At 47.7% G+C, this 21,566-nt stretch overlaps 2 protein-coding genes across 7 annotated transcripts in view; one reads left to right on the top strand and one right to left on the bottom strand.

Moving 5' to 3' along the window:
• The window catches only part of LOC138431356 (arylsulfatase H), a 59,838-nt gene that overhangs the window by 35,052 nt on the left and 3,220 nt on the right, over positions 1 to 21,566 (bottom strand). The window lies entirely within an intron of this gene.
• On the top strand, positions 289 to 21,496 carry LOC138431353 (arylsulfatase L-like). Of its 5 annotated transcripts, XM_069573433.2 has the most exons (12): positions 758 to 839; positions 3,243 to 4,076; positions 5,700 to 5,742; positions 9,090 to 9,239; positions 11,371 to 11,492; positions 12,565 to 12,687; positions 15,106 to 15,532; positions 16,135 to 16,271; positions 17,075 to 17,209; positions 17,662 to 17,824; positions 19,869 to 19,990; positions 20,524 to 21,496. In XM_069573433.2, the coding sequence occupies exons 3-12, from the start codon at positions 5,720 to 5,722 to the stop codon at positions 20,880 to 20,882; spliced, it is 1,761 nt and encodes a 586-aa protein (XP_069429534.1). In that variant the 5' UTR covers positions 758 to 839; positions 3,243 to 4,076; positions 5,700 to 5,719; the 3' UTR covers positions 20,883 to 21,496. The 5 variants fall into 5 exon arrangements, with proteins under 5 accessions (XP_069429533.1, XP_069429535.1, XP_069429534.1 ...); XM_069573432.2 differs by lacking the exon at positions 3,243 to 4,076 and having other exon boundaries at positions 289 to 839; XM_069573434.2 differs by lacking the exon at positions 3,243 to 4,076 and having other exon boundaries at positions 722 to 839; positions 4,960 to 5,742.

The raw sequence follows: 21,566 nt of genomic DNA, 5'->3' as shown, positions 1-21,566 counted from the left end.
GAGAGAGGTCTGGTGAAACTCCTCTTCAGCTTGGAGGTGTCTCTCTTATCTGATTAATAGCTTTCGAAGAGACACAGAACGGCTTGCTAAAAAGGGGGCGCTCTTTCTGCCCCCTTCTGATGTCTGTGTGAGAAGCTTCGTCTGTCTCTTGTATACTTGAATAAACCTTTGACACACAACAGCTCTGAGCGATCATGCCTGGTCAGTGCCCCCGGAACTGAGATCCTCTCCTCCCGAGGCCCAGAATCCCCAGGGTGTTTCAGCGCTCAGCAACAACGTTTCCGTTTCAGGTGATCAAGCTGTTGTCTGCACACACAGAAGGAGTTAAAGCCTCCTCAGAGCCGTCCTCTGTCTTTGCATTTTGGAAGCGGATGCAAGAGAAGGGGGAAAACACAGGACATTTCAGGACTAGTGCAAGGAAGCATTTTCAAGGCAACCATCTCTCTGCTTTGGGAGGCGTCACAAACGCGATGTGCCGGACACGGTCCAGCCCTACTTGTGAATGAAAAGGCTCAGTGTTCGCAGCTGTCGGAGATCCCTTGGCAAGCGATACCATCTTCTCAAGGAGCACAGAAGATCTGTTCAACAGGCAAAAAAAAAAAAAAAAAAGGACGGACGACAGGCCCTCTCTGCAGATGATCGTCTGTGCTATTTTGCAGAGTGTAAGGTTTGCTGAGTCCAAGCACAACCTAACTTGGTTCAGGCGGGACAGCTGTTACTCCGGAGAGAGAATCAGCCGCACATGCGTGGACCGCACGGACCTCCCGGGGTCAGAGCCTGAGACCACATCTCCTGCTGCCTGCTGGCCTCGGCTGCCCGGGCCCGAGACTGCCCTGCAGGTAACCCACTTTCCTTGATTTGCTCTCCAAGCAGCAGCCAGCCCGGCTGGTGACCCTCAGCCCACATGTGGCCGCCCGGCACCCCTCCAGAGTGTGGCTGTACTAAGGCAAATTTTCCTAAAAAAAACAAGAAAGAAAGAAAGAAAGATATCCATGTCAGATGTTGCCTCGGGGTGGGGTTTCTGGAAGGACTGCAGAATTAAATAGCAAGAGAGGGCTTCCCAGACCTCAGAGCTGGTCTCTGCCAGACCTCGGTTCGATCCCTGGGTCGGGAAGATCCCGTGGAGGAGGGCATGGCAAACCGCTCCAGGATCGTTGCCTGGAGAAGAATCCCATGGTCAGAGGAGCCTGCTGGGCTACAGTCCACGGCGTTGCAAACAGAGGAATGCTCTGCAGAGTAGCTATCTTAGCTGCTAAGAGATTTCAGAGTGGGGGAGACTGGGCATTGAAGAGATGCTGAGATTCGAAACTGAATTGGGTCTGGGAACGCAGCCCGGAGCGTAGAGGAGAAGCGAGGCGTGCTGCCCGGGGTCTGGAGGGTGGCCAGAAAGCCAGGGGCTTGTAATTGCTTCTTCCCTGGAAGAACATCAAAGGCTGGATTATAGGTACTACTTCACTGCAGGGCTTCCTTTCTCTTTTTCTGTATCTTCTTATTTTAATGGAGAGATAAATAGCAGATAACACTGGGGGGGTCTGCCCTGTGCAAAGGGACGGTTTGGTACACATTGCGTGTTGCAATACGCTTGTGTTGACGGAGATAGCGTGAGCCAGCTCTGCAGTAGCGTCACAGTTCCCATTGCTTTTTCGTGCGTTCGGAACTATTAAGGTCTAGCTGCTTAATGACTTTGACCCTGGTATTATCTCCGGAATGTATTCACCTACACATTGCAAGGTATCCCCTCCTTTTTGAAACTCCCTCCCATCTCCCTCCCCATCCCAGCCCTCTAGGTTGACACAGAGCCCCTGTTTGAGTTTCCTGAGCCGTACAGCAAATTCCCGTTGGCTATCTATGTTACCTATAGTAATGTAAGTTTCCATGTACTTTTTCATTAAAAAAAAAAAAAAAAACCTGGATATACAGGCTTCCCTTGTGGCTCAGTGGTAAAGAATCCACCTGCCAATGCAGGAGACCCAGGTTCGATCGCTGGGTCTGGAAGATCCCTTGGAGAAGGAAATGGCAACCCACTCCAGAATTCTTGCCTGGAGAATCCCATGGACAGAGGAGCTTAGCAGGCTACAGTCCCCATGGGGTCACAACGTGTTGGACACGACTGAGCGACTAAGCAATAACAAACTATTGCATATAGGGATGACGTGGTCCACACATCGGAATATCATTTAGCCACGTCGGGGAATTCTGCCACAGGCTACAGCGTGGGTGAACCCTGAGGACATTTCACTATGTGAGATATGCCGGACAGGAAAGGACAAAGATTGTGCGGTTCATGGATATAAGCAGCGCAGACTTGTCCGATTCATGGAGACAGGAAACAGGAGGGTGGGCTCCATGGGCTGGGGGAGCCGGGTGGGCAGGAGAGGGTTTAATGGGGATGGAGTCTCGGTCTGCAGAGATGAATCAGTTCCGAACGTGGGCAGCGGGGACGGCTGTACAAGGATGTATAACTGTGCTCACTGCCACGGCGCTCTGCATGTAATGATGGAGACGGGAAATTCTGTGATGTATGTCTGTTGCTGTGTAGTCGCCAAGTCCTGTCTTACTCTTTTGCAGCTTCATGGACCGTAGCCCCGCCAGGCTCCTCTTGTCCATGGGATTCTCCAGGCGAGAATATTGAAGTGGGTTGTCGTTTCCTCCCCCAGGGGATCTTCCTGACCCAGGGATCGAACCCAGATCTCCTGCATTGGCAGGTGGGTTCTTTACCACTGAGCCACCTGGGAAGGAATTTCATATTGATATGACATGACCTTCCATACAGATCTTTTTAAATTAATGTGTGTTTACCACAATTAAAGGGCAATCAGGCCTTCCCTGATGCTTCAGCTGGTAAAGAATCCACCTGCAATGCAGGAGACCTGGGTTCGAACCCTGGGGTGGGAAGATGCCCGGCAGAAGGGATAGGATACCTACTCCAGTATTCTTGGGCTTCCCTGGTGTCTCAGCGGCTGAAGAATCCACTGCAATGCGGGAGACCTGGGTTCAGTCTCTGGATTGGGAAGATTCCCCTGGAGAAGAGAAAGGCTACCCACTAAAGTGTTCTGGCCTGGAGAATTCCATGGACCTATGTATGGCCCAAGGGGTTGCAAAGAGTCAGACACGACTGAGCGACTTTCACTTTCATCAGAATTAAAAATGAAAAAATATGTACTAGAGATCATGTCATATGGATTTCTTATCACTTCATTTTGCATTTTCCTTTCTCCTGCTTCCTGTATGTCGGGGATCAGAAACCTCTGGTGCCTTCCACAAACTCAGCCTGCCTTTGGAAATCCAGTTTTACTGACGGACAAGCTCAGCCGTCTGGATGGTCAGGGGCCACGCCCTTCTGCAACGGCAGAAAGAAATGGCAGCAACTGGGCCAGCTTGGCAGAAAAGCCCAAAATATTAATCACCACGTTCTTGATAAACACATGTTCTACTTTCTTTTTTTTCCCTCTCTTTTTCTTTCTTTTTTTGCTCACACCTCAAGGCTCACAGCATCTTTGGTCTCCGACCAAGGATTGAAACTGGACCCAGAATTAACAGCATGGAATCCTAACCACTGGACCACCAGATGGGGGGAGGGATGTCTTTTTTTTTTTTAATTTTTGAAAATGTTACTTATCGATTGGACCATGCTGGGTCTTCATCACTGCTTGAGTTTTCTCCAGTGGCAGCGAGCAGGGGCGCCTCTCTAGCTGTGGTCTGCGGGCTTCTCTCTGCAGTGGTGTGTCTTCTTGCCCAGCACGGGCCCCAAGCTTCTGCAGCTGCAGCTCGTGGCCTCAAGGGCACCGGCTCAGTTACTTGCTGCTCCGAGGCACCTGGGATCTTCCTGGACTAGAGATCGAACCTGCGTCTCCCTCTCCGGCAGGTGGATTCTTTACCACGGGGCCACCAGGAAAGCCCTTACATTCTTTTTCTCTCGAGTCACATCAGGCCTCAGACACAAAAGGCAGAAACCCAAAACCAGCTGGTTTATTTTTTCCTGGTGAAGTTGAACGAGAGTTCCAACCAGGACGTACCCACTCCAGCCCACCTCCTGCAGTCTGGCCCCAAGGACATTGCTCGGACAGGCTTGCCAGGTGGCTCAGTGGTAACCAACCTGCGCACAGGGCAAGAGAAGCAGGAGTCCTGGGTTCAATCCCTGGGTCGGGAAGATCCCCTGGAGGAGGGCACGGCCACCCAGTGCGGTATTTATTCTTGCCTGGAGAATCCCAGGGACGGAGGAGCCTGGTGGGCTGCAGTCCGTGGGGTCGCAGAGACTCGGGCAGGACTGAGTGAGCACCCAGGTTGTTTGCACACTGGCCCCATCTGATCCAGGGACCTTCCTCGAGGGCATGCCAGGGCCTGGTCACACGGAACACGCCTCCACCTGCCGCTGCACCGGAACATCCGCGTCATCTCGGGTTTGTGCAAACAGGATCAGTAAACCATAACCTGGGTGAGATCCGAGGATGCCAAAACCTTCAGGGGAAACACAGCTTTGCCTGCCGTTGTTGTTCACGCTCTGAGTCAGATCTGACTTTTGCGACCTCGTGGACTGTAGCCCCGCCAGGCTCCTCCATCCGTGAGATTCTCCAGGCAAGAAGACTGCAGAGGGTTGTCATTTCCTCCTGCAGGGGACCTTCCTGACCCAGGGATCGAACCTGTGTCTCGTCTGCCAGGTGGGTTCTTTAACTACTGAGCCACCAGGGAGAATCTCGCTTCCTGGCTCCATATGTGGGCCTCAAGGTCCATCTGGACCGAACCAGGCTTCCAGCAGCCCCACTTGAATCCAGAGCGCCTCAGGGACTTCCACCGCTAGGGAGAAACCGCAGTCTGTTTGGGGGCCTCAAAAGCAATCATCCTCTCTGTCCTAAGCTATATCTAATGATGTCTGCGTTCTGCATTCTGGGGATGGTGTCTGGTGTCTGTAAAGCTTCTTCCGTAGGGAAGAGCACCGCTTTGGTTCTTTTTTGTTTCCAGATTAACTGATTGACTACTTATGGTCGTGCTGTGTCTTCTCTGCCGTATCGGAGATCACAGGCTCTGGGGCTCACGGACTTTAGCATTTGTGACCCACGGGCCTCACTGTTCATCGGCAAGAGGGATCTTCCCAGCCCAGGGATGGAACCAGCGTCCCCTGCACTGGCAGGTGGATTCTTTCCTGCTGAGCCACCAGGGAAGCCCCTGTTCGCTTTTTTTTGTTGCTGTTGTTGTTGTTTTGACCACACTGGCCAGCATGCAGGATGTTACTTTCTCCGACCAGAAACTGAACCCACGCCCTTTGCCTTGGAAGCACACCGTCTTAACTAGTTGATTGCTAGGAAATTCCAGGAAGAGCCGTCCTTTATGGGTTTTTTTTTGTAGTTTTCGCAGGCTATTGGCAGACTCAAAATTTTCCCTCTTGGTGTTGAAACTCTTGAAGATACTCAGTGCCCTGAACTGACTGGCCTCAGAGTTCAGCCGTGTCTGACTCTTTGCGACCCCATGGACCGGTAGCCCACCAGGCTCCTCTGTCCATGGGATTCTCCAGGCAAGAAGACTGGAGTGGGTTGCCATGCCCTCCTCCAGGGGATCTTCCCCACCCAGGGACTGAACCCACTTGTCCTACGTTGCAGGCAGATTCTTTATTTTTTTTTTACCACTGAGCCGTTCTGTTACTACGTTATCAACTGTTCCATCTCTGCTGCCCATGTTAGTATATACCGCTTTATTTCTTACAGGAAATAGGAGGAAAGAGGCCATGTTACGTCTGGAACACTCTTGGTAAGACAGGGCTGTGTGCAATGGGTCATCTTCTCTGTCTGCCCCTGCGTCTCTTCTGGTCAGTGTTTCAGAATCCGCTGATAGTAAAGTGATCTTTCTCAGTCACTGATCACGCCTCTTGGACTATCCAGGGGACTCAGATGGTAAAGACTCTGCCAGACTTGGGTTCAATCCCTGGGTCGGGAAGATCCCCTGGAGGAGGGCATGGCAACCCAGCGCAGTGTTCTTGCCTGGAGAATCCCATGGACAGAGGAGCCTGGTGGGCTACGGTCCCTGGGCTGCAAAGAGTCGGACACGACTGAGCAGCTAGCAAATGTACGACAATACTGCTTCCGATTTATGCTTTGAGTTTTTAGCCCCCAGGAATGTAGGATCTCAGCTTCCTGACCAGGGATCAAACCTGTTCTCCCTGCACTGAAAGGCAAAATCTTAACTGCTGGACTGCGTGAAAAAAAAAAAAAAAAATTCAAATGCCTAAGAGACGTATTCAAGCCCTTCTGAAATGGGATTGATACTATATATTTTAAAAGTGTGAGTTGTTTTAACTAAGAAAAAAAATTCAAATGCCTAAGAAAGTGAAAGTCGCTCAGTCATGTCCGACTCTTTTCAACCCCATGGACTATACAGTCCATGGAATTCCCCAGGCCAGAATGCTGGAGTGGGTAGCCTTTCCCTTCTCCAGGGGATCTTTCCAACCCAGGGATTGAACCCAGGTCTCCCAAATTGCAGGCGGATTCTTTACCAGCTGAGTCACAAGGGAATGTATTTGAGCCAGAAGAGATGTATTGAAACTCTTCTGAAATGGGATGATAATATATATTTTTAAAGTGTGAGTTATTTTTAACTATCTGAAATCTGAAATAGGTTGATAATATTTAAACAAACAAAAAAAAAAGAGTATGAGTGTTTTTAACTCAAAAAAAGGGAAAAAATATGCCTAAGAGATGTTTGCAAACTTTTATGAAATGGGATGATAATTTTTTTAATTATTTAAAATTTTTTTACATTAAAAAAATTTTTTTATTTAAAGAGTATGAGTCATTTTTAACTAAAAAGAAAAAAAGCCAAATGCCTAAGAGATATATTCAAACTCTTCTGAAATGGGATGATAATATATATTTTTAAAAGTGTGAGATGTATTTCACTAAAAGAGAAAAAAATTAAATGCCTAAGAGGTGTACTCTGGCTCTTCTGAAATGAGATCATAATATTAACAAAGTGTGAGTTGTTTTTAACTAAAAAAGAAAAAAAGTCAAATGCCTAAGATATGTATTCAAATTCTTCTGAAATGGGATGATAATATATATATATATATAAGAGCATGAGTCATTTTTAACTAAAAAAAAGGAGGGGGACTCAAATGCCTAAGAGATGTACTCAAGTTCTTCTGAAATGAGATGATAATATTAAAAAAAAAAGTGAATCATTTTTAACTAAAAAGAAAAGAAGAAAAATCAAATGCTTAAGACATGTATTCAGGCTCTTCTGAAATTCGAAACTAATATTAAAAAATAAAAGTATGAGTTGCTTTTAACAAAAAAGAAAATGCCTAAGAGATATATTCAAACTCTTCTGAAATGGGATGATAATATATATTTTTAAAAGTGTGAGATGTCTTTCACTAAAAGAGAAAAAAATTAAATGCCTAAGAGGTGTACTCGGGCTCTTCTGAAATGAGATCATAATATTAACAAAGTGTGACTTGCTTTTAACTAAAAAAGAAAAAAAGTCAAATGCCTAAGATATGTATTCAAATTCTTCTGAAATGGGATGATTATATATGTATAAAAGAGCATGAGTCATTTTTAACTAAAAAAAGGGGGGAAAAAACCTCAAATGCCTAAGAGATGTACTCAAGTTCTTCTGAAATGAGATGATAATATTAAAAAAAAAAAGTGATTCATTTTTAACTAAAAAAAAGAAAAAGTAAATGCTTAAGACGTATTCAGGCTCTTCTGAAATTCAAAACTAATATTAAAAAATAAAAGTATGAGTTGCTTTTAACAAAAAAGAAAATGCCTAAGAGATGTATTCAAACTCTTCTGAATTGGGATGATAATTTAATATAATATATATTTAGAGCTTTCCTGGTGGCTCAGCTGCTAAAGAATCCACCTGCAATGCAGGAGACCCCAGTTCGATTCCTGGGCTGGGAAGATCTGCTGGAGAAGGGATAGGTTACCCACTCCAGTATTCTTGGGCTTCCCTTGTGGGTCAGTGGGTAAAGAATCTGCCCGCAATGCGGGAGACCTGGGTTCGATCCCTGGGTTGGGAGGAGCCCCTGGAGAAGGGAATGACTACCCACTCCAGTATTCTGGCCTGGAAAACTCCATGGACTGTATAGTCCATGGGGTCGCAAAGAGGGAAAAAAAAAAGAAGAAAAATAAAATGCTTAAGACACGTATCCAACCTCTTCTGAAATTCAGTGCTAATATCCAAGAAAAGTGTGAGTTGCCTTTAACAAAAAGGAAATGCCTAAGAGATGTTTTCATCTGAAATGGGATAATAACATATTTAACTAAAAAAAGAAGAAAAAATATTGAATACCTAAGAGATGTATTCAAACTCTTATGAAATGGGGTGATAATATATATATTTAACAAAGTATTATATTTAATTAATATATATTATATTTAATATAATATAACATATTTTTAAAAAGAATAAAAAAGAATCAAATGCCAGAGAGATGTATTCAAACTTTTCTGAAATGGGATGATAATATATATATTTAACATAATGTAATATATATTTAATATATTATATCTAATATAATGTAACATATTTTTAAGAAGAAAAAATAATCAAATGCCAGAGAGATTTATTCAAACTCTTCTGAAATGGGATGATAATATATATACTTAACATAATATAATATGTATTTAATTAATATATTATATCTAATATATTTTTTAAAAGAAGAAAAAAGAATCAAATGCCAGAGAGATTTATTCAAACTCTTCTGAAATGGGATGATAATATATATATTATGTATAATAAAATATAATCTACAATTCATATATATTTAATGTAATAGAAGATACAGTTTTAAAAAGAAGAAAATAAAATCAAGTGCCTAAGAGATGCATTCAAACTCTTCTGAAATGGGATGATTATATATATTATATAATATAATATACATTTAATTAATATGTTATATTTAATGTCATATATATTTTTAAAAAGAAGAAAAACGAATCAAATGCCTAAGAGATGTATTCAAACTCTCCTGTACGGGGATGCCCCTCTCAGAGTCCCCTGAACGAGTGCCCCCAGCTTTCCGGCTCGCAGAAGCTGTGTGCTTGGACGGAACCCCGCGCGCAGCCTTGTCTGGCCTTGTCTTTCAGGAGCTGGCTGGCCCTCGCAGTCGCTGCGCTTCTGGGTCCGAAACCCTCGGCCTGCGGCCCTCCACCTGGTCCCCGGCCAAACATCCTCCTTCTGATGGCGGACGATCTCGGCATTGGAGACGTCGGTTGCTACGGCAACACCACCCTCAGGCAAGGACCGCAGAAAGGCTTATCTGACACCCGGGTGCAGAGGTCCACGATACGCCATCTGACCTTTGGTTTAGGCAGTTCAGCCTTGAACAGAGTTGTGCTCACATCCATTCTTTGCATTTTATCGGGCTTCCCAGGTGGCTCAGTGGAAAGGAGTTCGCCCGCCAAGGCAGGAAGTGCGGATTCCATCCCTGAGTCGGGAAGATCCCCCAGGGGGGTGGTGGGGGAGGGCATGGCAACCCACTCCAGTATTCTTGCCCGGAGAATCCCGTGGACAGAAGAGCCTTGGGGGGTCTACAGTCCGTGGGGTCGCAAAGAGTCGGACACGGCTGAGCCGCTAAAAACACTTGGGTCTTGCATCCTTCCCACGCCTGCACTCAGGCCAGCTCAGCTGTATAGTGTAACTGACTCACTCTGATGTACAACAAAGTCTAATGCAACATGGTGACTCAATGACACACCCATACAGAAAATTTAAAAATAAAAAAGACTGAGAGTCGTAAGCGGGGAGTCACCCTGGCCTCTCCCCTCTGGATATAGAACAGCCAGGACATCCTCTATTGAACATGAACATCCTGTTGAGGCTGAGATCTCAGCCTCAGTGGTACAGTGTGGAAGCTTTTGATAAACAGTGCAGTTGAGTGATATTTTCCTGGTGGTCCAGTGGTTAAGACTCTGCCTTCCAACACAAGGGACCCAGGTTCGATTCCCGCTCTGGGAACTAAGGTCCTGCAGGTAGCGGGGTGTGGCCAAACATTGAAAAACAATTGTGCAGTTGATGTTTCTTTGAAGGTTCGGAAGACATTTGAAGTTTTGCCACTGTTTGTTTTTTGTTGCTGTTATTACTTTTCAATGGAGTATAGTTGTGTTACGATCCTGCATTAGTTTCTGCTGTACAGCAAAGTAAATCAGCTACACGTGTACCTGTATCCCCTCTCGTTTTGGAGTTTCTTTCCCATTTAGGTCACCGTGTAGCACTGAGCAGAGTTCCCCATGCGGTACTGTGGGTTCTGACTAGTTATCTATTTTATAGGTAGTATCATGCTAACTTGCTTCAGTCATCTCCAACTCTCTGTGGCCACCACGGACTGTAGCCCACCAGGCTCCCCTGTCCATGGGATTCTCCAGGCAAGAATACTACAGTGGGTTGCCACGCCTTCCTCCAGGGGATCTTCCCGACCAGGACTCAAACCTGGGTCTCCTGCATGGGCGGGTGGGTTCTTTACCTCTAGCACCACCTGAGAAGCCCACAGTATCAGTAGGGTTTACATGTCAATCCCAAACTCCCAAATCATCCCACCCCACCACCCCCACCCCTCATTCCCTCCTTGGTACCCAAACGTTTGTCTCTCCATCTGCGTCTCTCTTTCTGCTCTGCAAACCAGTTCATTGGTACCATCTTTCTAGATTCCACATATATACGCTCATATGCGATATTTTTATGTTTCTGACTCACTTCAATCTGTACGACAACCTCTAGGTCCATCCTCACCTCTGCAAAGTCATTGCCTTTTGATCATTCCTAAGGCGGTAAAGACGGAGAAGGCAGTGGCACCCCACTCCAGTACTCTTGCCTGGAAAATCCCATGGATGGAGGAGCCTGGTGGGCTGCAGTCCATGGGGTCGCAAACAGTCGGACATGACTGAGCGACTTCACTTTCACTTTTCACTTTCATGCATTGGAGAAGGAAATGGCAACCCACTCCAGTGTTCTTGCCTGGAGAATCCCAGGGACGGAGGAGCCTGGTGGGCTGCTCTCTATAGGGTCGCACAGAGTCGGACACGACTGAAGTGACTTAGCAGCAGCAGCAGGGTGGTAAAGAATCTGCCTGCCAGTTCAGGAGACGCAGGTTCGATTCCTGGGTTGGGAAGATCCCCTGGAGTAGATTAAGGCAACCCACTCCAGTATTCCTGCCCGGAGAATCCCATGTACAGAGGAGCCTGGCGGGCTACAGTCCCCGGGGGTCACAAAGAGTTGGACACGATTGAATGAGCCTGCACAGGAACTCAGGGGGTTGTTCATGGGTAATTGCCAGTTTTTCTATCAAGTAGGATGTCACTCTGCTTTACGGAAAGAAAAACCAAGTGTTGGTTTGCTAAGGATTAAGAGAGTTAATGTTTCCTTCCTCAGGACTCCAAACATTGACCGCCTTGCGGCGGATGGCGTGCGGCTCACCCAGCATCTGGCCGCTGCCCCTGTGTGCACGCCAAGTAGAGCGGCGTTTTTAACGGGCAGATACCCCCTCCGATCAGGTTGGTCCTTCCGTCTATCTAACCACACACTGGACAGGAACACGCTCTCTGTAACTAATCAGGCATGAATTGTTCAGTACAGGGTCGGGAGAATGCGCCAAGTCCCCCTGTATTTTTTTTTTAAGGTTTTTGTTTAATTGTGGTCCAAGTCACATAATATACAACATCCTGTCTTAACCATATTTAACCACAGAGTTCAAGGGCTTCCCTGGAGGCTCAGACGGTAAAGAACCTGCTTGCAATGCAAGAGACCTGGGCTCGATCCCTGGGTTGGGGAGATTCCCCTGGAGAAGGGCACAGCTACCCACTGCAGCAATTCTGGCCATGGACTCTACGGTCCATGTGGTCGCAAAGACAGGGACACGACTGAGTGCCTTTCACCCACAAACTGAAACAGTGTCCCCCTTAAAGACAACGTTGCCCTAACTAGAGAAAAGCCCGCTGTCAGCCAGGAAGACCCAGAGCAGCCAAAAAATAAAACAGACATTAAAAAAAAATTATTTTTTTTAAAAGAAACTTCACTGCGTGACAATATCAGAGATAAACCCCATGAGGTCAACTCATGTCGGAAGGTTAAATTTCCCATCCCATATTGAGTCATGGAGATTTCCACCAAATGCTCTGAGTTGAAAATAATAAAAGTAGAGACTTTCCTGGTGGTCCAGTGGCTGACTGTGCACCCAACACAGGGGCCCTGAGTTCAATCCTTGCCCACAAAGCTGAGACCCCCCCACACGCACAGTTAACAGATCCTGTGGGCCCACCTAAGATCCAGCACAGCCAAGTCGATAAAAGGAAAATATTAAGCAGGTGACTCAGACCGTGAAGAATCTGCCTGCATTGCAGGAGACCCAGGTTCAATCCCTGGGAAGGGAAGATCCCCTGGAGAAGGGCCTGACTACCCACTCCAGTATTCCTCCCTGGAAAATTCTATAGACAGAGGAGCCTGGTGTGTTACAGTCCATGGCTCACAAAGATTCAGACAGGACTGAGTGACTCACAGTTTACAATAGCAATGATGATACAACTCAATGTCTGACTGTAGCATCTCTCTGCACACCATTGATCAAAGGTATGGTTTCCAGTCAAGGCCTCCGTGTTCTTCAGTGGACAGCGGTCTCTGGAGGACTTCCGCCCAGTGAAATAACTTTTGCAAAAATACTGAAAGCTAAAGGCTATACCACCGGACTCGTAGGTATGTACACTTTCTAAGGATTAAGCACATTACTATTTGTTTCTTCTGAAGACTTTTATACTGGACTCAGTTTAGACAATCCCAATTTTGTTGGCAACATCCAAAGAACCATGGTCAGGAGCCAAACAGTATTGAGCACATTATTTTTATAGGGACATTTAATTCACCTATGGGCTTCTCTGATAACTCAGTTGTAAGGAATCCGCCTGCAATACAGGAGACCCCAGTTCGATCCCTGGGTTGGGAAGATCCGCTGGAGAAGGGATAGGCTACCCACTCCAGTATTCTTGGGCTTCACTTGTGGCTCAGCTGGTAAAGAATCCGCCTGCAATGCGGGAGACCTGGGTTTGATCCCTGGGTTTGGATCAATACTCCAGTATTCTGGCTTGGAGAATTCCATGGACCGGGTAGTCCATGGGGGTCACAAAGAGTTGGAGATGACTGAGCGACTTCCATTTTCAATTCAACTAAAAAGTTTGCAAATGAAATAGTATTGGAAATACAGCAGAATTTCTCACTGTACATAAAGCTCCATGCATGCTGGAATGTTGCTACCCAGGTTGCTTCATGCAAAGTAGATGTGCCAGAAATATCAGCTTAATGAGATATTTGCCATTTCATACAAATTTCTGATACATTCTGATTTAAAAGCTTAGAAATTGGGCAGGGGTTAGAGTAGGAGTTTGGGATGGACATGGACACACTGCCATATTTAACATGGAGAACCAGCAAGGACCTGCTGGGCAGCACAGGGAACTCTGCTCAGTACTCTGTAATAACCTTATGGTCCCAAGGGGGTTGAATGGGGGAAGGGATAGTTAGGGAGTTTGGGATGGACATGGACACACTGATGTATTTAACTTGGAGAACCAGCAAGGACCTGCTGGGCAGCACAGGGAACTCTGCTCAATGTTCTGTAATAACCTGATGGTCACCAAGGGGAAGGATGGGGGAAGGGATAGTCAGGGAGTCTGGGATGGACATGGACACACGGCTGTATTTATCATGGAGAACCAGCAAGGACCTGCTGGACAGCACAGGGACCTCTGCTCAATACTCTGTAATAACCTTATGGTTCCCAGGGGGAAGGATGAGGGGAAGGGATAGTCAGGGAGTCTGGGATGGACATGGACACACTGCTGTGTTTAACATAGAGAACCAACAAGGACCTGCTGGACAGCACAGGGAACTCTGCTCAGTACTCTGTAATAACCTTATGGTCCCAAGGGGGAAGAATGGGGGATGAGGGGAAGGGATAGTCAGGGAGTCTGGGATGGACATGGACACACTGCTGTGTTTAACATGGAGAACCAGCAAGGACCTGCTGGACAGCACAGGGAACTCTGATCAATGTTCTGTAATAATCTAACTGAGGAAAAATTTTGAAAAAGAACGTGCATACGTATCACTGATTCACTTTGATGTACATCTGAAACTAACAGAACACTGTTAATAATACTCCAATATGAAATAAAAATTTAAAAAATAAAAATATAACTGCAAATCATCTACAAGACAGCATTGGAGGCATCACAGATGTGGCGGTAACAAAGTTTCATCAGGACGCAAAATCTCCCTAAGGTTCCCACTGACGCCCACATGGAGCTCTAATCTGTGGCTGCTGTTCAATCGCTCAGTCGTGTCTGACTCTTTGCGACCCCATGGACTGCAGCACGCCAGGCCTCCCTGCCCTTCACCATCTCCCAGAGTTTGCTCAAGCTCGTGTCCATTGAGCTGGTGATGCCATCCAACCATCTCCTCCTTTATTGCCCCGTTCTCCTGGCTTCAATCTTTTCCAGCATCTGGGGTCTTTTCAAATGAGTCCGTTCTTGGCATCAGGTGGCCAAAAGATTGGTGCCTCAGCTTCAGCATCAGTCCTTCTAATGAATATTCAGGACTGATTTTCTTTAGGATGGATTGGTTGGGTCTCCATGCAGTCCAAGGGGCTCTCAAGAGCCTTCTTCAACACCACAGTTCAAAAGCATCCATTCTTTGATGCTCAGCTTTCTTTCTGGTCCAACTCTCACATCCATACATGACCACTGAAAAAACCATAGCTTTGACTTAGATGCACCTTTGCTGGAAAAGTTATAGAGTTCTCAACTGAGAAACAAGAAGATGCAGGCAACCCACAGGTGTTTCAAAGGATGATCAGACTCTGAGATGGAGTTGGTGATTAGCTACAAGGGGCACCGGAAACGCAGGCAGAGGAACGCCCTGCCTTGACCCAACCTGGCCAGGTTCCTTGGGAAATAACAGCAAACACTTTCCCCTGCCCAGCTGCCTGCATCCTGACCTCATCCCACGACCCAGCAGAGAGAGAGGCCGCAGCAAGCACGTCCTTAGCCACTCACCAAAGGATGAAAGGGCCATTGTTACATCTGCACACTTTTTTTTTTTTTTTTGCCTGTTTTCCAGGAAAATGGCATTTGGGTCTCAGCTGTGCGTCTCCCGACGATCACTGCCACCATCCGCTCAATCATGGCTTCGACCATTTCTACGGAATGCCATTCAGCATGATGGCGGACTGTGAGCGCTGGGGACTATCCGAGAAGCGTGCGGTCCTGGAGCGTCGCCTCGACGTCTGCTCCCAGCTCGTGGCCCTGGCCACCCTCACACTCACAATCGGGAAACTCACCCGCCTGATACCGGCCGCCTCCTGGACGCTGGTCATCTGGTCGACCGTCGTGTGCCTCCTGCTCTTCGCCACTTCCTGTTTGGTGGGCGCCCTGATCGAGCACGCGGACTGCTTTCTGATGCGGAATCATTCCATCGCACAGCAGCCCATGCGCTCTTGGAAGACGATGCCGCTCATGCTCCGGGAGGTCTCATCCTTCATCAAAAGGTGAGTGCAGAAAGGCGCTTCAGGGTGAAGACGCAGCCCATATCTCCTTCTTCCGAAATGGGTACGTTGTTGTTCGGTCACTCAGTCATGTCTGACTCTTCGTGGCCCCATGGACTGCATCAGGCCAGGCCTCCCTGTCCATCACCAACTCCGGGAGCTTACTCAAACTCACGTCCATCGAGTCAGCAATGCCATCCAACCATCTCATCCTCTGCTGCCCCCTTCCCCTCTTGTTAATAGGTATTTTTTTAAAAAAAGTGAAACTCTTAGTCGCTGAGTCATATCTGACTCTTTACGACCCCATGGACTGTAGCCCACCAGGCTCCTTTGTCCATGGGATTCTCCAGGCAAGAATACTGGACTGGGTTGCCGTTTCCTCCTCCAGGGGATCTTCCCGACCCAGGGATCGAACCTAGGTCTCCTGTATTGCAGGCAGATTCTTTACCAACTGAGCCACCAGGGAATCCGTATGGTGATATAGTTCTGGCTCAGAAAGACGATTTTGGTACAATGGAGGCTGGGTGACATTCCCTGGAACCCAGCTGGGTCCCCTGAAACAAGTGCCCGAGAAATAAGGCCAGGTGTGTTGTATCGGTTTTCAGAAACAAGCAAGGACCTTTCCTCCTCTTTGTGTCCTTCCTGCACGTCCACACCCCTCTTGTCACGACTGAGAACTTCCGTGGGAGGAGTGCCCACGGGCTTTACGGGGACAACACTGAAGAGATGGACTGGATGGTGGGTAAGTAGCTTGTCTTCGTTGCTGTCCGAACACGTTAACGCCTGCTTCATACTCACCTCTGCTCCCTCTTTCTTCTCTATCACCTTCTGTCCCCTCACTTTTACGTGTTCGCCGCATTGTCCTAAGTCTCATGCACCCTTGCAGCGCTCCTGAAATTTTTTGGAGGCTGAATGGGGCATATAATATGAAGAGATGTATGAATCTTAGATCAAAGATGCTTTCTGATGGTTCAGCCTCCGAGTCTGAACAAGTCTTTGCGACCCCACGGACTGCAGCACTCCAGGCTCCTCTGTCCTTCACCATCTCCTAGAGTTTGCTCAAATTCGTGCCCATTGAGTTGGTGGCAATATCTTATCATCTTATCCTTTGGTGCCCCTTTCTCCTCCTGCCTTCAATCTTTCCCAGCATCGGGGTCTTTTCCAGTGAGTCAGCTCTTCCCATCAGGTGGCCACAGGACTGTAGTTTCAGCATCAGTCCTTCCAATGAATATTCAGGGTTGGCTTCCTTTAGGATGGACTGGTTTGACCTTGCAGTCCAAACAACGCTGAGAGTCTTCTCCAGCACCACAGTTCGAAAGCATCAGTTCTTTTGTGCTCAGCTTTCTTTATGGTCCAACTCACACATCCGTACATGACTACTGGGAAAACCACAGCTTTGACGCCACCAACTACAATACCACACGTCTATTACTGATCACTCAGTATGCTTTCATACTAAAGACTCCTTTTTCATGAAGCAATCCAAAAATTTGGTGAAAGACCGTTTTCAGTTTTGACCACCTCGGACACATCTGTTCTTTGCAGGCCAGATCCTTGAGACTTTGGACACAGAAGGGTTGACCAACAGCACCCTGGTTTATTTTACATCGGATCACGGCGGATCCTTAGAGGCTCAGTTTGGAAACAACCAATACGGTGGCTGGAATGGGGTATATAAAGGTGAGAGTGAGGCATTCCCGGATGTGTCTGCTGCCTTCATCTCTTCCCAGTAATTCTTAACCCTTCCTCTGGAATGTGAGTTTACAAAAGCAGAGTCACAAAAATCAGAAGAACTCAAATGATCACCGTGGTGGACGGAATCATGTTCCCCAAAGACGTCCACGTCCTTTATAGACACGTGGTTGATAGAATAGTGTCCCCAGAGGTGTCCATATGCTGACCCCCGAGTGGTGTCTCCCGAGACAGTCACATCCTGACCCCAGTATGGTAGAAAACCCACACCCAGATTAATAAGGAAAATAAAATCTGGCCGTGTAGGAGCTAAATGTCCTCATGTCATTAAACAGAGAGGGACAGAAAGAGTGATTTACAATGGACAGAAGGCTTTAGTCACCCAGGGAAGCAACCCCTGATTTCCAATCACATTCTTTCCTATTCTCGTTTAAACACAGGCGGCAAAGGCATGGGCGGCTGGGAAGGCGGGATCCGGGTCCCGGGGATATTCCGGTGGCCCGGGGTCCTGCCGGCCGGCCGCGTGATCCACGAGCCCACCAGCCTGATGGACGTCTTCCCCACCCTGGTCCACCTTGCGGGCGGCCAGGTGCCCCAGGACAGGTAAGGACCGGCCCAGAGAAGGCAATTCCGTTTTGCCTAGAGACAGCATGTGCGTCAAACACCACTGTCCCTTTCGTTGGGCCTGAAACACCCATGAGATCGGTACCTGGAAAAGCATTCGTCATTAGGGGCTCCGATATTTGCTTTATGGGGTATACATGTCCTTCTCCTGAGTTAAAAGTGCAGCCTTTTGAGTATAAGGACGAAGGTTGCGGAAACACACCCATACATTTACTAACAGTTCGTCACGAGAGTCCTTTTCACGTAGCCTGGTAGGGACTTTGGTGTTTCCGTTTTTTTCCCCCCCTTCAAATATTATAGAGACTTCCCTGGAAGCCTGGTGGTCGAGACTCTGTATTTCCAAGGCAGGGGTTGTGGGTTCAATCCCTAGTTAGGGAACTAAGATCTTAGTGCAGCACAACATGGTACCCCCCGAAATTATAGAAAATTTGGGAGTAAACGAAAGAAAATAAAATAATTTCTTAAACTTGCTAACACAGAGATGAATACATAATTCATTTACATGATGAAAGTGAAAGCATTAGGCGCCCAGTCGTGTCCGACTCTTTGCAACCCCATGGACTATAGCTCGCCAGGCTCCTCTGTCCATGCGATTTTCCAGGCAAGGATACTGGAGTGGGTTGCCATGCTGTTCTCCAGGGGATCTTCCCAACCCAGGGATGGAGCCCCAGTCTCCTACATTGCAGGCAGATTCTTTACCATCTGAGCCAGCAGGGAAGCCCCATATTATATGATACCCATACACTATATGTATTCAGATACATTTTATATACTTGTATATATATTATATACTTGTATATGTGTGCATGCTAAGTCCCTTCAATTGTGTCTGACTCTTTGCGATGCTATGGACTGTAGCCCACCAGGCTCCTGTCTGTCTCCAGGCAAGAACACTGGAGTGGGTTGCCATGCCCTCCTCCAGAGGATCTTCTCCATCCAGGGATCGAATCCAGGTCTCTTAGGTTTCCAGCACTGGCAACCGAGTTCTTTACCACCGCTGCCACCTGGGAAGCCCCTATTCGTATATATATACATATTTACATATTTGTATAAAATATGTCTTAAGTATAGCTCTAGATATACATGTACATATCTATGTATATTTAGACACCTTAATGCATGGACAAAAATTTTAATGGCTTTACAGTATTCTTTCAACTAACCTCTTATAGGTGGACATTAGCCTTGTTCCTTAAAAAAAAAAAAAAAGGCAAAACCTGGCTTTGACATTTTACTGCCTGTCATAATTATCTTTTTAGTAAAAATCCCTACAAGTTGAATTTCTGGGTCATACTCTATGCCATTTACAGGTAAATTTCTTGATATATTTTGTATATGTGTTATATATGGCCTATAGATTATATATGTATATTTGTATATATGATATACATTATATGTTTTTATGTACTAATTATTGTGTGTGTGTATATATACACACACACATACATACATATATATATGTAGTGTGTATATGTGTGTTAGTCACTCAGTTGTGCCCAACTCTTTGTAACCCCATTGACTGTAACCCACCAGGCTCCTCTGTCCATAGAATTTCCCAGGCAAGGATAATGGAGTGGGTTGCCATTCCCTTCTTCAGGGCATTTTCCCAACCCAGGGATGGAACCCAGGTCTCCTGCATTGCAAGCAGCTTCTTTACCAGCTGAGCCACCAGGGAAGCCCCATGTATAGCGTATACACACATACTTATTTTATTCTATGTATTTATGGAATGATTCCAGGTCTTGTGGATGCGCAGCACACATTCGGTGATGAGTTAGAGCTCCAATCCGTATAAAACCAAGCAGCTGTTTCCCAGACATTAACCCATCCGTGCATTCAGAATAAGGCTGGGTAGACCTTTGCTTCAGCCCCATGCAGGGGGCGGGGACCCGCCAGGCTCTTCCAAACAAAGGTCCTTCCTGCAAGCGGATGGTGTATCAGCTGCCCGCCGGGGCTCACTAAAGGGTCTCGCCCGCCTCCCGGCCGCCCCGCCCTGAGTCCGCCCCCTCGCTCCCACCTGCAGGGTGGTGGACGGCCGGGACCTGCTGGCCCTGCTCCAGGGGACCGCGCGGCACTCAGACCACGAGTTCCTCATGCACTACTGTGAGAGCTTTCTGCACGCCGCCCGGTGGCACCAACGCGACCGTGAGTCCGCTGCACGCGGGGGCCCGGCTTGGCCTCCGCTCTCCTTTTCTGCTCCTTCACGCCTTCCATTTATTTCCACGGGATCGCCTTTACTTCCTTCTTGGCGGTATTTTGCATCCGATCCCAGGAGCATCCTTTAGTTGTGAATCATTCTGCCCCATGGGAAGGGAATGCTTTCGTATGGTTTTGTCGCTATGGTTTCAGTCACTAAGTCGTGTCAAACTCTTTGGCGACCCCATGGACTGTGTGAAGCCCCCCACCCCCCAGGCTCCTCTGTCCATGGGATTCTCTGGGCAAGAATACTGGAGTGGGTTGCCATGCGCTCCTCCTCCAGGGAATCTGCCCGACTCGGGGTCGAACACGGGCCTCCCGTGTTGCAGGCAGATTCTTTACCGTCTGAGCCACCAGGGAAGCCCACGCTTGGCCCATCCACCCCAAACATGCTCAGAAGACTGGCCACCGTCCGTCCTTAACCTTCAGCTAAGTCCACTAACTGAATCAGTTAAATTGACTAATTCTCGCCCTTCCTCCAGGAGGCGCAGTGTGGAAAGTCCACTTTGCAACCCCCGTCTTCCAGCCGGACGGTGCGGGCGCCTGCTATGGGCAGGCAGTGTGCCCCTGCTCAGGAGACAAGGTGACCCACCACATCCCACCGCTGCTGTTCGACCTGTCCCGAGACCCTTCCGAGGCCCACGCCCTCACGCCGGACACGGAGCCGTCGTTCCACCTGGTGGTGGAGACCGTGGCCCGGGCCGTGGAGGCCCATCGACGGACGCTGAGCCCCGTTCCGCTGCAGCTGGACGCGGCGGACAACACGTGGAAGCCGTGGCTGCAGCCGTGCTGTGGGCGGTTTCCCTTCTGCTGGTGCGATCGGGATGCGGACTCACGATAGGAGCCCAGCTGGGAATACCCGCTCACTGGGGTCAAACAAATATAAAACATCGGTGTGGAGTCAAGTCGCCTGCCTGTGTGGGCTTGAATGCTTTCACCTAGAATCCAGGCTTGGGGTTGGTGCGGGGTGGTGGGAAGGAAAGGCTGAGATGTATGAAGAGTAACATGGAAACTCACATTGCAGCTGTGTTGTGCCAGACTCTTTGCGACCCCATGGACTGTAGCCCCACCAGGCTCCTCTGTCCATGGGATTCTCCAGGCAAGAATACAGAAGCGGCTTGCCAAGCCCTCCTCTAGGGGATCTTCCTGACCCAGAGATCCAACTGCATTGCAGGCGGATTCTTTACCAGCTGAGCCACCAGGGAAGCCCAGAGGAAACTTCCATGACCACATGTAAATTACATAAGCGATGGGGATTTGCTGTATGACTCAGGGAACTCAAACAGGTGACAACCTCGACGGGTGGGACGGGTGCAGATGGGAGCAATGGTCAAGAGGGAGGGGACATATGTATACCTATGGCTGATTCATGTTGAGGTTTAGCAGAAGCCAACCACATTCTGTAAAGCAATTATCCTTCAATTAAAAAGATAAATCAATTAAAAAAAGAATCCAGTACTTGTCTGTTTTGACTTTGAGAAAGACAAATATCATATATTAATGTACATAGGAGAAGGGGATGACA

This window comes from Ovis canadensis, chromosome Y (genome assembly GCF_042477335.2).
Source record: "Ovis canadensis isolate MfBH-ARS-UI-01 breed Bighorn chromosome Y, ARS-UI_OviCan_v2, whole genome shotgun sequence".
In the NCBI taxonomy this organism is placed as follows: domain Eukaryota; kingdom Metazoa; phylum Chordata; class Mammalia; order Artiodactyla; family Bovidae; genus Ovis; species Ovis canadensis.
Note: the sequence above shows the minus strand (reverse complement) of the source record. Positions and strands in the feature narration are given on the sequence as shown.

Bases quoted from the DNA above. Each gene is read 5' to 3' on its own strand.
- LOC138431353 (XM_069573431.2), top strand. From the start codon at position 8,956: ATGTATTCAAACTCTCCTGTACGGGGATGCCCCTCTCAGAGTCCCCTG. The intron at 17,210-17,661 runs GTGAGAGTGAGG...GTTTAAACACAG, and splicing joins CTGGAATGGGGTATATAAAG to GCGGCAAAGGCATGGGCGGC. The intron at 19,991-20,523 runs GTGAGTCCGCTG...CCCTTCCTCCAG, and splicing joins CCGGTGGCACCAACGCGACC to GAGGCGCAGTGTGGAAAGTC.